The sequence below is a fragment of the Phascolarctos cinereus genome, unplaced genomic scaffold (assembly GCF_003287225.1).
Source record: "Phascolarctos cinereus isolate Bilbo 61053 unplaced genomic scaffold, phaCin_HiC Scaffold_5;HRSCAF=322, whole genome shotgun sequence".
Lineage (NCBI taxonomy): Eukaryota > Metazoa > Chordata > Mammalia > Diprotodontia > Phascolarctidae > Phascolarctos > Phascolarctos cinereus.
Genome location: NW_027555958.1, coordinates 215,217,253 through 215,232,087, shown reverse-complemented (window position 1 = coordinate 215,232,087; position 14,835 = coordinate 215,217,253). Strand labels below are relative to the sequence as shown.

Genomic DNA, 14,835 nt, shown 5'->3' with positions numbered 1-14,835 from the left:
TTGGAGACCAATGACTTAAGGAATACCATATTTACATTGTGTATGAAAACTTAAATACAAAATATTTAAAGAATCAAGAAGCACAGTTGCCTAATGATTAGAGAGATCACTTCATAGTTAGAAAGACATTGGTTCAAATCCTCCCTCTGATACGTACTGGTTGTATAACACTAGTCACTTCACTACATCTCCATACCCCTCACAGCTCTTTAAGACTATAAAAGACCTGCATTGGTAGAAGTTTCCTCGCTTAGATTTTTGAGCACACATGAAGTAATAAGTCCAGAACACAAATGGACAATTTAATGGAAGAGTGCTAGCCTTTTAGTCGAAAGATCTGGCCTCTAATATTGGGTCTGCCACTGATTCACTCTGCAAATTTGGATGTCATTTCATTGTTTCTGTGAAATGAGAGAGTGGGATACACTTTCATTGTTTCTGTGAAATGAGAGAGTGGGATACACCTGTGTAGAGTAGCATCAATGCTGGACCTATTTGAGAAGTTGGTCTGTTATTTACTATCTATGTAACATGAATTCCATTCAATAACTATTTATTGAGCAAGGATTCTTCTAAATGAGTCATTTCCCCTTTATAGTTTTGAATCCTATGATTTGATGACTGGATCTGTGATTCTCAAAATGTGTATTGCAGACTTTATAAGTATGAGATGAAACTCCTTTCAATGCTATGAGATATCCATACCTCCCATCCTTAGATATAGTGGGCTCCCTATTCTTCCTAGCTGGCAATGGGGAAGTCACAATTCTAGTTGAGGAAGCACAAAGTAGCTTCATTCACTGAAAGTCTTGGAGAATGAAAGAAAGAGGAGGTTGAGGGGATTAGAAAGGGAAAAGAGAAATGCCAAGGCTATGTAATGCGTCTAGAGGCCTGGCTGCCCAGGAACTTTTCTTTGGCATCAAGTTCAACGTGAACATCTTATGCTGTAAATCTCCTGACAAATACTGTGCTCTGAGGGGTCAAAACTGAGAACCACAGAAATAGATGAATTTCAAGGACCCTTTTAACCTTAAATTTGATGGTTACATGAAGAAAAATCAAAATGCTTGATATAATCTTTATGTGGAAGTGTTAGCATTCAGAACATAATTTGTTCACTATAAGAATCCAGGATAGAATCTGAGTGCTTAGCCCATAGGACTGTTTTGGAATACATTCTTTGAAAGTCTGGTTATTGTTTTGTTTTACATGTCTATGCATATTCTTACATATCTATCTATCTATCTATATCTATATCTATATCTATATCTATATCTATATCTATATCTATATCTATATCTATATCTATATCTATATCTATATCTATATCTATATCTATATCTATATCTATATCTATATCTACCTATACCTATACCTATACCTATCTATACTATACTATATCTATATCTATATCTATATCTATATCTATATCTATATCTATATCTATATCTATATCTATATCTATATCTATATCTATCTCTATGTATTTATATATGCTTGAAATGTTGAGATAATTATTTAATGGTAAGGGATGAGTTGACATTGGATGGTAACTTTACATGCTACATTTTTTAAAAGTTTCTTGGTATGAAAACTGGTTTAATATTTTACAATATTAAATACTCGTTATCCAGAATTAAGTACAACTAATCAATTCTTGGAATTTGGCTTTCTCATATAGATTATGATTTTTTAAATATACTATTTCTTATTTCTGGAACAAAAGATTTCTTTTCATGAACAATCTTATTTTTCTCATGGCAATGCAGATCCTGGCTCTAATTCCCTTCTGTGGGCAATAGACAGAAAATATGGCAATGACTTACTTCTCTATCTCCCCGTAGACAAATGACAACTCCTAGGCATACTTCCATAGGCCATGTAGACTAAGTAAAAAGCTATGTCTCTGACTATGCTGGCAGGCATAGTATGATGTTTAAAATTAGCTGCCTCCTTGTGGTTCCAGTTCCTACTTTGAATTGCCAGTGGTATCTAAAGCAGCATAATTCAGCGCTAAAGTTGCCAGTGTAAAATTATCTTGTTCCTTTATATTCATAGAATGCTGACATTGGAAAGGTCCTTAGTGGTCATCCAATTTCTAGCCAATTGTAGGTCCAAATCTCACAGCTCCACTACTTTACTCTGTGACCTAAGAAAAGTCACTTTAACCTTTTTTGGCTTGAGTCTCCTCATTTGCAAAATGAGAAGACTAGACTAGATAAGCTCTAAGGTCCTTTCTGACCTTTAGAACCCATGGCCAAGTAATTAGAGTAGCCAGAACATGTCCAGTTACAAGGAACGTATTACTTTGTCACAAAGCAGGTTTTGCCCTTAAAAAAAAAAGATAAATAAATAAAAACAAAAAACCAAATACACCACCTAGTAGAGAAGGGGAAAAATATCTCTACAGCTTTGGGCTTTCCTTTACTGATGTGCAAATCTAAAATCATCTTTAAATTACCTCCTAGCTCTAAAATTTTTATAATTGCTTTAATCTTCCATAATTTTGAGTAGTTCACAGAATCTAAGACTTTTTGAGTTAAAAGGGAACTTAAGAATCATCTAATTCAACCTCATTTTACAGATGAGGAAACTGAAGCCCAGAGAGGTTTATATTACTTAACCAAGGTCACAGACACAGTAAAAGACAGAGCCAGGATTGAAACCAAGGTCCTCTGTCCAGTTACATCACACTGTCTTTTACTTACTTTAATGCTGTGAGTAACCTAAATGAATCAGAATTATCATATCATCAACCATAAGATTATATAATCATAACACTTACATTTAGAGATAGAAGGGACCTTAGCATAGATTTAAAAAAATTAACAATATGTTTACCTGCTTGGAATTTCATATGATTTTGACTTTCAAATCTTTTTAGAAATCCTAGATCATAGTTCTTTGGTTTTTGAAGGATGTATGCTCCTTGTAGGTGCCTACAATGCCTACCTGACACATAGTAAACAATTATTTTTTGTTGATGGGTTGGTTGATTGATTTTCTTCTGTTAAACAAGGCAATTGGACTAGATGACCTTTGAAGTCGATATCCGTCCTAATATTACATGATTTTATGTTCTCTTTTTTTTTTCCTTATTGCCAATTAACACCATTTGTTCCAGCCGAACTTCTTAGTTGAAAGGCAAAAGCATAGTTACCGTCTACTTTTATCTATACCACACTTCTATCTATATTTTTCTGACATGAATAACCTTGGATTTCACAGTTGTCAAGTCCATCAATCAGTCAACAAGTGTTTATTAAGTTCTTATTTTGTCATAAGTAATGGAGATACAAATAGAAACAAAAAGACAGACCTTTACCTTAAGGAGCTTACATTCTAATGGGGGAAAACAAATGAAAGGGGAGCTAAAAAATAGAGGGAGGGGAGGGAAGAGAAGGTAGTAGATAGGGAGTAGGATGGCCAAGCCCATCCAATAAAGGATGACTGATCTGGGCCCTCTCCCAAAATAGAGACTCTGACAAGAACTCACCAATGGGAGAAGTTGTCTACAAACACTGAGTCAGGAGCAGCTGAGGCATGGCAATGTAGTCATGTTTGACTTTGTAACCCCATTTGGAGTTTTCTTGGCAAAGATACTGGGGTAGTTTGCTATTTCCTTTTCCAGCTCATTTTACAGATGAGGAAACTGAGGCAAGCAGGGTTAAGTGACTTGCCCAGGGTCACACAGCTAGTAAATGAATCCTCCTGACTCCAGGCCTGGCATTCTATTCACTGGGCCACCTAGCTGCCTTCACTAAAAATAATATATAAAAAGAATGGCATCACACTTTAAGGAAAATTGAGATGTATTGATTAAAAAATCTCCAACTTTTATAGATGTATGCTTATCTACCTTCCTTTTTAAAATGTCCCTTTTCTCCTTTGCAGCAATGATCCAAGAGCAGGAGCTAAAACCCTGGATGTGGAAGCCTTTGGGAAGCTGGTGCTCAATAGATTTACATTTTTTTTTCCAGACAGAATTCTCTCTTTATTAACTGCAATGCAGCAATAGCACTCAAAAAAGTTTCCTGCAGACACAGAACATTGAGAGTAACCTCCTAATACTCAACAGAAAAGAGATATACTTCCAGGGATGTTAACAGAACTTTAATGCCTACCATTAAGTTGACAGTGATACTTACATGTCCTTATATTTAGACACCAAATCAAAGCACATTATGTGTAAATAAAGTATTGGCTCTGATCTCATTTTTAAGAATTTTATTAAATTCACACGTCACATAGTGTTAACTTTTTACTTTACTTCTTATAATGAGAACTAATTTGAAAAGAAAGATTCAGCCCCATCCACTGTGAGATATCAGTAACAGTCATGGTTCTGTTTATGCACCTCTCCCAACCATCAGCTTTATTAGTTTATTTTTCCATGATAGACATCATGGTATATCCAACTTACAGTGATTCCTAGGATTGGGGGCATATCTTGTTTCTCAAAAGCACCAAAGGTTTATGCAAGACACAGTAGTCAATGACTGTAGTAATCTATTCTTTGATAAATCCAAAGACCCCAGCTTCTGGGATAAGAACTCACTCTTTGACAAAAACTTCTGGGAAAACTGGAAAAGAGTATGGCAGAAACTAGGCATAGATCAAAATCTCATACCATATACCAAAACAAAGTCAAAATGGGCTCATGATTTAGATATGAAGGCTGATACTGTAAGCAAACTGGGAGAACAAGGAATAGTTTACTTCTCAGATTTATGGAGAACAGAAGAATTCTTGACCAAACAGGAGACAGAGAATATTACGAAATACGAAATGAATAACTTTGATTACATTAAATTGAAAACGGTTTTTGCACAAACAAAGGCAATGCAACCAAGATTAGAAGGAAAGCAGAAAATCGGGAAAGAATTTTTACAACCAGTCTTTCTGATAAGGGCCTCATTTCTAAAATATAAAGAGAATTAAGTCAAATTTATAAGAATACAAGTCATTCCTCAATTGATAAGTGGTCAAAGGATATTAACAGGCAGTTCTCAGATGAAAAAAGCCATCGATAGGCTTGTGAAAAAATGCTCTAAATCACTATTGATTAGAGAAATGCAAATCAAAACAACCCTGGGATACCTCGTCACACTTATCAAATTGGCCAATATGACAAAACAGGAAAATGATAAATGTTGGAGAAGATGTGGGAAAATTGGCACACTGATGCCTTGTTGATGGAGTTGTGAAATGATACAACCATTTTGGAGAGCAATTTGGAACTATGCCAAAGGGCTATAAAATTGTGCATACCCTTTGACCCAGCAATAGCATGTCTAGGGCTATACCCCAAAGAGATCATACAAATGGGAAAAGGACTCACATGTGCAAAAATATTTATAGCAGCTCTTTCTGTGGTGTCAAAGAATTGGAAATTGAGAAGATACTGATCAGTTGGGGAATGGCTGAACAAGTTGTGGTGTATGAATGTAATGGAATGCTATAAAAAATTGTGCTATAAGAATGATGAACAGGCTGACTTCAGAAAAACCTGGAAAGACTTGTATGGTCTGATGCTGAATGAAGTGGGCAGAACTAGGAGAACATTGTACACAGTAACAGCCACATTGTGTGATGACTAACTTTCATAGATTTAGCACTTCTCAGCAATACAAGGATCTAAGATATCTCCAAAGGCCTCATGATGGAAAATGCTATCCACATCCAAAGAAACAACCATGGAGTTTGAATGCAGATTGAAGCATATATTTGCTACTTTTTTTCTTCTGTTGTGTTTTGTTTCATCTTTCTAGTGGTTCCTCCTATTGGTTCTAATTCTTACTTACAGCACCACTAATGCAAAAATATGTTTAATAGAAATGTGTATGTATAGCCTATATCAGATTGTGTGACATCTTGGGGTGGGGAAGAGGGGAAGAAAAATTTAAAACTCAAAAGCTTATGGAAGTGATTGTTGATAATTCAAAATAAATTAATTTTAAAAAAAGCACCAAAGGTTGAGCTTCAAATTATGCCTATATGTGACAGAGACATAGCCCCTTTGAAGCCAATAGAGAATTTCACCTAAGGGGAACTTTATGAAGACTCTATAAAGGAAAAAAAAGGACTACCAGTGCTAAGTCTTAGGAATTGCTCTGTTTTCCATGTATGTTCTCTTTATAAATGTCTCACTGGTTTTGTATTTTAAGTTTAAAAATACTATATTTCTGAACTTAACTCATTATCTTTCTCCTAAACCCTCCCCTCTGCCTCACTTGCCTATTACTGTTGAGGAAATATTTTTGACCCCTCAGTATCTATCTCTCACCCTGCTGTTGCCAAGGCTTGTTGATTTCATCACAATATCTTTCAAATACACTTCCCTTTCTCCTCTAATATTGCCATCACCCTGGTGTTTCACTTCATCTTCTTATGTTTGGACTACTGTAATAGAATTTCCATAATGTCCTTGTGTATGCAAGGTGAAGTGTGTGTGTGTGTGTGTGTGTGTGTGTGTGTGTGTGTGTGTTTTGTACTCTCTGCTCTTACTATGTGCCTTCTTAGGTAAATACTCCCTCTAAAAAGCTAATTGAAATCTACTTGACTGATATTAATTGTAAGCCAGTGGTGGCTTGTAAGAGTGCTAGAAACCCCAGTCCCTCTGGGTTATCCCTAGAATCTTGAAGAGAGAGTAGATTTGCCCTAAAACTTTGAGTGGGAGTAAAGAAAGTAACCCCAGAAAGGGTGCTACATCTGGATTAATTGTAAGTATCATGCATTCATAAAGAACAGCCTTTAGGTTATATTTCAGTAGACCTAAGGAAGTCCATGAACTTGGAAAAGAAATGAAACAGAGTCCATGATCCACATGTGACTATCACTATTTTGCAAATGTGGATTTAGGGATCCTAGGCTCTTGAGACCCCAAAGGGGTGGCTTTTATGGAGGAGCAGAAGCAGTTCTAAAACAGGAATTAGAAAAGGTGAGAGAAAGGATATGTATGCATGTTTATACCTCTGATTTGTTGCTTCAGTCTTCCAGACTCTTTGTGACCCCATTTGGGGTTTTCTTGGCAAAGATACTAGAATGGTTTGCCATTTCCTTCTCCAGCCCATTTTATAGATGAGGAAACTGAGGCAAACAGGGCTAAATGACTTGCCTAGCTGGTAAGTATCTGAAGCTGGATTTGAACTTAGGTCTTTCTAACTCCAGGTCTGGGACTCCATCCACTACGCCACCTAGTGGCCCACCTCTGGTTTAGTATTCTATGAAATCAAACCAAAAACCTTGGCCTGTAGTTGGAAGTAGTTGATTGCTCATATTAGTTCTCTTATTCAGGTCTTTACCTCAGCTTTAGTGGGTTGCCTGAGGCTGAGGAATATTAAGTTGTCCACAGTCACATTGCTGGTAAATACCACACTTGAACCCACCTCCTCATCCCAACACAATCCATTATGAAACATGTTATTTTTTATTCTACCATATTGGAAACAGTGTTTTTGAGTTCCACATCCTTTAGCTTTTGCAGATTTTCAGGTCTGTCAATGCAGTGTTTGTCAATTTGCTAATGGCTGCTTGCTTACTAGGAAGAGCCTGAAGAAATCAGATTTTCAGACTGTCGATTTCTATGTAGCTGTTCTCTCCTTGGTGAGGCTTGACATGACCTTATCATTACGCATACCTTCTAGTGACCATTTTTTTTTCTTTGATAAGGACTTAATGAACTCTGGACAAGAAAAAGCATACTGAATACAAGAGGCATAGTTTACTAAATAAAATGCAGACAGTAGACAGGACTCTTGAAAAGTTTCTCTTCTTGACTGACAAAAAAAAATGCAATTAGAAAAGGCTTCAGGAAACAAAAATAATGTTTTTTATCATCTTAGTGGATTTCCATTTATGAAATGACCCTTATTAATTAGAAATTAAAGCAAAGATATTAGAAAATTCTTCAATTAAATAATGATAGACTCAGAGCTGGAAGGGATCCCAGGGGTTATCTAGACCAGGGGATAGCAAATGACAGCCATCAGGCCAAATCTAGTCTGCTGTCTGCTTTTTTATAGCCAGTGAGCTAAGACTATTTTTTTTCCATTTTAAAATGAAGTCTGGTTCTATTTGAAAATGTGAAAACCATTTTTACCTCAGGCCAAATAAAAATAGGCAGTAGGCTAGTTGCTGACCCCTGATCTAGACCAGCCCTTCATTTTATGAATGAGTAAACTGAGGTACAGAGAGGTTAAGTGATTTGCCCAAGGTCACACTGATAGTACCACAGGAAGGATTTGAAACTGGGTTCCCTGAGTCCAGAACCAGTGCTTCTTCCAAGAAGAGAGTTTCATTGGTATAGATAACTCATATCTACAAATATAGGGATAGGGACTGGATCTGTGTTTTCATTGGTCTAGAGGACTCCCTCTATCAATTCAGGTAAGGACATTCTCTGCAGTCTATAGTTTCAGAGAATTCTCTGTAGCAATGGTTTCATGCTCAAATAGAAATGGAGTAGATCCTTGTCACTACATATTGACTTTGAAAACCACACACTAACATCATCTATCTTTTACTGTGCTTTTATTTATTTTGTTAAATATTTTCCAATTTTGTTTTAATCTGGTTCCACTTCACTATTCTGGACCCTAGGATGTGTATTTGACTTCTCAGGTCTAGAGCCATAAGAGGTTAAACAGTCTGCCTAGGGTCACTCACTCCAGTGTTAAGAAACAATTTTTTCTTAAATCTGAGGCTGGCTCTTTATCCACTATCTATGCTATTTCTCATCCATTTTATGTAGTTCTCTGAGGTTTACAGAGAATTTACATTTTCTCATAGCAGAGATGTGAAGTAGACAGTGCTATTTCATTATGTCTTTCTTATAAAGATAGAAATTGGACCTTAGAAAGATTAGGATTTGTCAAAATTAACAGCTCTAAATAACAGTAAGGTTCACAATGGATCCCAGGCAGCGGTATGCTGGAGCCACTTCTTACTGGCTCATGAAACATATCATTAAATTTTCAATGTATTCACAGCATGGAAATTGGCAAATGCTATAAATCAAGGCTTGATTTATTGTTTTATTTAGTATCTAGACAAGAAAATGATGGAAAAAAGGTTATTAATGCATATTATACTTGAAAGTGTGCACATTTTTCTCCCTGGAGAGCTGGTGGTTAAACATTTACCAGCACAATGTTGAACCCAAATCTTCTGGTTTGAGGCTGCCTTGATTCAACCCTGATACTCAAAGATAAAATATTTGTTATCTGAATCTGAGGCTTTATAGAATGAAGGATTTAAAGAACTTTAGAAATCATCTGATACTTACTATCTATATGAATCTGGGCAAGGGCCAACATTTCCTCATCTGTAAGGGCAGCTAGGTGGTGTATGGATAGTGTACTGGACTTGGAATCAAGACTCATCTTCATGAGTTCAAATCTCATCTTAGACACTTACTATCTTGTGTGAACCTGGGCAAGTCACTTAACCCTATTTGCCTTAGTTTTCTTATCTGTAAAGTAAGCTGGAGAAGGAAATAACAAATCACTCTAGTACCTCTGCCAAGAAAACCCTAAATGGTGGCACGAAGAGTTGGACATCACTGAAACGACTCAACAATAATAACAAAATGAGACTAGCAGGCTTTTGAGGTTTTTTCCAGCTCCACAATGAACATCCTATGACCTGTGATCTAGATCAATCCTATCATCTTAGGTATGAGGAAACAGAGACCAAGAAATTTTGAAAGACTTGCTCAAGGTCACAAAGGTAGCAGAGAAGTCACCTAAGCCCAGGTTTTCTAAAGCTAAATTGAGTGTTTTTTCCAGTGTGTGCCATAGTGGCTTAAATTTTAATGGGTGCATATTTGTGGACTGGCTTTAAAATGTGATTACATTCTATACACATTTTTTTGCTATGTGTTTTTCTATACTTCTTAAAGAGTATATTTGTATGAGTGCACATCACATTCTCTCTCTGATTTATGACTTTTTTGTTATCATTTTCCATTCCTTTGGCCTGAAGTCTTTCTTTTCCTTTTATTTGGAGTATTGATGATGTTTTGATTTTCCCCTTATAAGGGCTTACTAATGCATTTCCTTCAATATTTTCTGAAGCACTCAAGCACTTGGGATCAAATTCTCACACAGTGAACACTCTCAGGGTAAATTCAAAAGACAAAACTGGTCTTTATCTGCAATAGGGAGAGGAGGCTTCATAAATAATGTAAAGAAAAAAACTTTTTGGGGGCAATGGATTGGGGCTCAGAAATAACCAAATAGAATCCCTAAAATCCAAATACTGAGAGGTTCAATTGAATGGAGCCAGAACCACGACAATACTAGTGAGGGGGCAGACTCTATGAAAGCTTCGGCTGAGAGGCAAAAAGCAGGAATGAAAATGGGAACAGGAGCTGGCTATTCAACCATACTGGGTATCAGAGGTCTTTTCAGTTGTCGTTCAGTTGTGCTTGACTCTTCATGACCCCATTCGGGGTTTTCTTGGCAAAGACACTGAAGTGGTTTGCCATTTCCTTCTCTAGTTAATTTCACAGATGAGGAAACTGAGGAAAACAGGGTTAAATAACTTGCCCAGGGTCACACAACAATTAAATGTCTGAGGTCAAATTTAAACTCAGGAAGATGAGTCTTCTTGCCTCCAGCCCTGACACTTTATCCACTGTGTCACCCAGTTGCTAAATCAGTTGGGAAAGCAGGCGGTGATTTTGCTGGATCTGTTCTCTACTTGCAAGGAGTCATTCTCCACTACATATTCTTCAATGTCTTTTATTAATGTTCAGTTAAAAGTGGAAGTCTGATTTGGAAGAGCAGGAGGGATTGGGATTTAGGGTGGGAGGAAGAACAATTTCAATACAAAAAGGGCTTCTTTCTCCCATGCCAATGAATGACATAAAAATTACCATGAATCATGTCAAAGTAGAGAAATACATTGGCACTGAAAACTTGTGCAGGCTTTCTTTTGAATAATCTCATGCTGGCCTTACATCTTAGCTGCCCTGCTTGTGTTTTAGTTATACACAAAACAGGTATCCTAGAATTGAGGAAGATAAACCATTTAGAATCATGCCCTTATTTTGTTTCTGAAATCCAAGTTAGTTACTCTGCAGAGAAATTTCCCATTACCCAGGATTTATTTCCACATAAAATCAATGGAGCAATCTCCTGAGGAAAAGAATTAAAATGTCTATTTTTCCTCTGAGCTTACAGCCTTATTACTAATGACAGGTTTTTACTCTCTGATAAAAGAACTGAATTTCTAAATAGAACTATATTGAAGCTTCATTCAAGGATCTGCCATGAATCAAATAAAAGTTTAGAGCTTTCCTGAGTGGCATAAGCCTGAACAGGCTCTTTAGTGTTTCTAAGATTATATATTTTATAACTCAAACAAGAATCACAATTTCATTAAGTCTTATGTTTTCCCACTCCAATGAACTGGACCTTGCCACAATTAGAAAACCTACCACTATATATTGGAAATTATTTGTCTCCTCTGCTCTCTATCTCTCTGTCTCTCTCTGTCTCTGTCTCTCACTCTCTGTCTCTATATCTCTGTTTCTGTCTCTGTCTTCTCTCTCTTTACATCTATATATCTAGGTAGAGATAGATATAGAGAGCTATACACACATATATTTCAAAATGTGGAATTAAGTTTTATTTATGGGACATCGCAAGACAAGAAATTCCACATAGAAGCCTTTTGAGGACAGAGGTTTCTTGCCACATGCACATAGTTCAAACTGTTCACTTATGTTTTAGTGCTATGTTAAAAGTCACAAGTGAAAAAGAATCTTAGTGGAGAGACAGTAAGTCAAAATTCTACCAAGAACAAAGCACACACGATTTGATGGTTTGACTATAAAATCTAAAAGGGATCCAGATGTACCATCTTGAATCTGGAAGATATACATACACTCAGATACATATACATATTTATATATGCATGCACACATATATAACAAATATATATGTATGTATACACATATGTGTGTGTATATATATGTGTATATATAAAATCATTATCATCTTTGTTCTTATCATAAGAGCAAACTATTCCCATTCTCTGTCCTCCTAAAGACCACCTGTGCCATCCACACTGCACTCCCTTGCTCTCTGGAATTTCCATTCCTTCTCTCAAACTACCTGTCTCTAACTCTCCCTCGACTGTGATCCATTCTAATCTTTTAGGCCTGCTCGAGTTAGGTAGAGATAATGAATGAAATATATAACTTTTGTTTATCCTTTCAGGTGTAATAATTATTTCAAATAAACAAAAAAAAATAGAATGATTCTCTTAAAATAGGTTAAAACACTCATGTGGCTGATTTTCAACTGAGAAACCAAAAAAAAAAAGTTGGGATTTTAGCTATGGGGGGAGTCTAAGAAAATTTTACTTAAAAACAATAGATTAAACAAATCAAATTCTTTCCATAGACTTTTTACACAATGAATTTGGGTGAGATCCCTATCATAAGTCAACTAAAGATGCAAGATTGAAGGAAAGACACTGGTAGGCATTGATACATTCTTTTAATTCAATTTGGGTTGCAGAGAATGCAAAAAAGCTAAATATGGGAAATGGGAGCTCTTAACATATTCATGATTTGAATAAAAAATATCAGTTTAGAACATTATCTGATTTGGAATACTAGACAACAGAGCACCTTGGGCAAGTCACATATTGTTTCAGTTTCCTCATATCTAAAATGAGGGGGAGAGGATTTTAGCATAATTGAATATTTCTTCTAGCACTCCACAGAAAAGAGATTTAAACAGAACAATAAGTAGAGGTTAGCCCTCTAGCTATGTCCAGCATGCATTTTGTATATAAGTTAAATCTTAAAATCAAATATAAATGTTTAATTACTAAAAATATCACAGCTGTTGCTTTCAATGTGTGTTCATGCAGAAAGGTATATTCAGAGCTAATTTGTTTGCCAAGGAAAATGAAAGCTGTGAATGACTTACTGCAGAATGTTTCTTCCCATTTATTTCTCTTCATCCTTAATTTTAAAAAATAACTAAGGCCTACTCGAATACCTTTAATTCACCACGTTAAACATCTTTCAACTATGAAAGTTATGAAAAAGCAATTTAAGGGATAATTTTGGGTCAAACTTTTATATAAACTTTTTTTTTACTTCAATATTAAGCTGACTCTCCACTAAAGTCCTACTTTAATACCCCCTTATGACCTGGAAGTGATCTGTGTTACTTAAAACTAGTAGAATATTTGTAAGCTCTTTGAGGACAGATATTAATTCACTTGTATTGGCATCTATAGTGTCTGGCACAATGCTTGGCTTATATATGGTTATGTAGCTACCACTTAACAAATCCTGGTTAACAGTGTGATTACAAGTATGCCAAGGCAATATAATTTCCAGTAGTGTCTTCTAAACCAGAAAGGCTGTATACTGGCTTACAGACCATCATCAAAGGACAAATTTAGTTAAATCTGGAGAAATCCATTACTAACAGGTTGGCCATCCAATGAGATTTTTGTTGTTGTTGTTTATGTGTTTGTTTTCATATGGCAAATCATGAAGTCCTAAGGTATAGAAGGGTTGTAATCTATATCTACACTAAATAAATCATTTGAATTCTTTTTTTTTCTAGACATTGGGGTTAAGTGACTTGCCCAGGGTCACACAACTAGTAAGTGTTAAGTGTCTGGGGCCAGATTTGAACTCAGATCCTCCTGACTCCAGGGCTGGTATTCTCTCCACTTCACCACCTAGCTGCCCCCTAAATAAATCATTTCAAATTCGAAGGCTTGAAAATTTGAGATTTTCATTAAGGTCCCCTTCAGTTCTAAATGTGTGTCAGTCAGTAGGGTTTCATGGTAGGATTATAGGAACTGAGATCTTACTTCTTAAGAATCATTAAATTCCACCCTCTAATTTTACTGAAAATGAAACTGAATCTGAGACAGGTGAAAACACTTTCTCCTAAATTAATTAGCTGTTTAATGACAGAGCTGAGGCCAGAGCACAAATTTCCTTAAACCCAATTCAGTGTTTGTTTCTCTGAACCATTCTGTTAATCACTACCCTGCTCCTTTAAAATTCTGTAAAACATTTCTTTTTAAACTGAGATCATTTTAATCTTATAGTTCATTATGTTCTGAAGATGTGATGAATTTTAAAAATGAGAAGTGTCTTCAGAGAAAGATCAAAGAAAGAATAGACCAGCTGCTTGGGAAATATTGGATGAGGATAACAGACAATGTAGAGATGGCATGCTTATATATTTTTTTCCTACCAAAAATGATATTCAGACTATAGAGTATTGCTTTAAAAAAAAAAGGCTTAACATTGAAATCCAATATAAGGGAGAAGATGAAAAGCGAACATCTAGGTGCTTTCAATGAATACAAGTCACCAGCCTCTGATAAAACACAATCCAGTATACAGAAAGAACTGGTGGAGGTAATTGCTAAGCTAAAGTGAAACAGTCTAAAAAATATCCTGGAGAAGAGGAGAGATGCCATAGCACTGGAGACAGGCCAAAGTTATCCCAGTCTTCAAAAAGGAGAGAAAGTTAGAGAATGAAAGTCTAGGCTGATGACAACTAACTTCAATTCCTAGGAATATTCTAGACTGTACTGTTAGATGGATGATTTATAGTTATTTGTAAAGTAACAACCATAAGGAGTTAGCATGGCTCCGACAAGAACAAGACAAATGGAACTAATATAATTTTCTGTTTTTGATAGACTAGCTGGACTAGTAGATCAAGAGAATGCAGATCAGAAGGAAAAAAAAAAACATGACAAAGTGAAGCAATTTGGTTAGACAGGGTCCCTTTCCCCAGAGCAAAAGAGTTTGTTTAGTCAGAAAAAATGAGTTTGTCT

The 14,835-nt window shown here is 35.9% G+C and overlaps 1 protein-coding gene across 9 annotated transcripts in view; it reads left to right on the top strand.

Moving 5' to 3' along the window:
* The window catches only part of MLIP (muscular LMNA interacting protein), a 416,101-nt gene that overhangs the window by 387,609 nt on the left and 13,657 nt on the right, over positions 1-14,835 (top strand). For 2 of the 9 annotated variants that reach the window (XM_078155320.1, XM_078155314.1), the window contains one exon: positions 3,895-4,210. The exons of the other annotated variants lie outside the window; for them this stretch is intronic. In XM_078155320.1, the coding sequence (XP_078011446.1) occupies positions 3,895-3,900 (6 nt within the window). In that variant the 3' untranslated portion in view covers positions 3,901-4,210. Of the gene's footprint in view, positions 1-3,894; positions 4,211-14,835 lie in introns of those variants that run through there. 9 annotated transcript variants of the gene reach the window in all.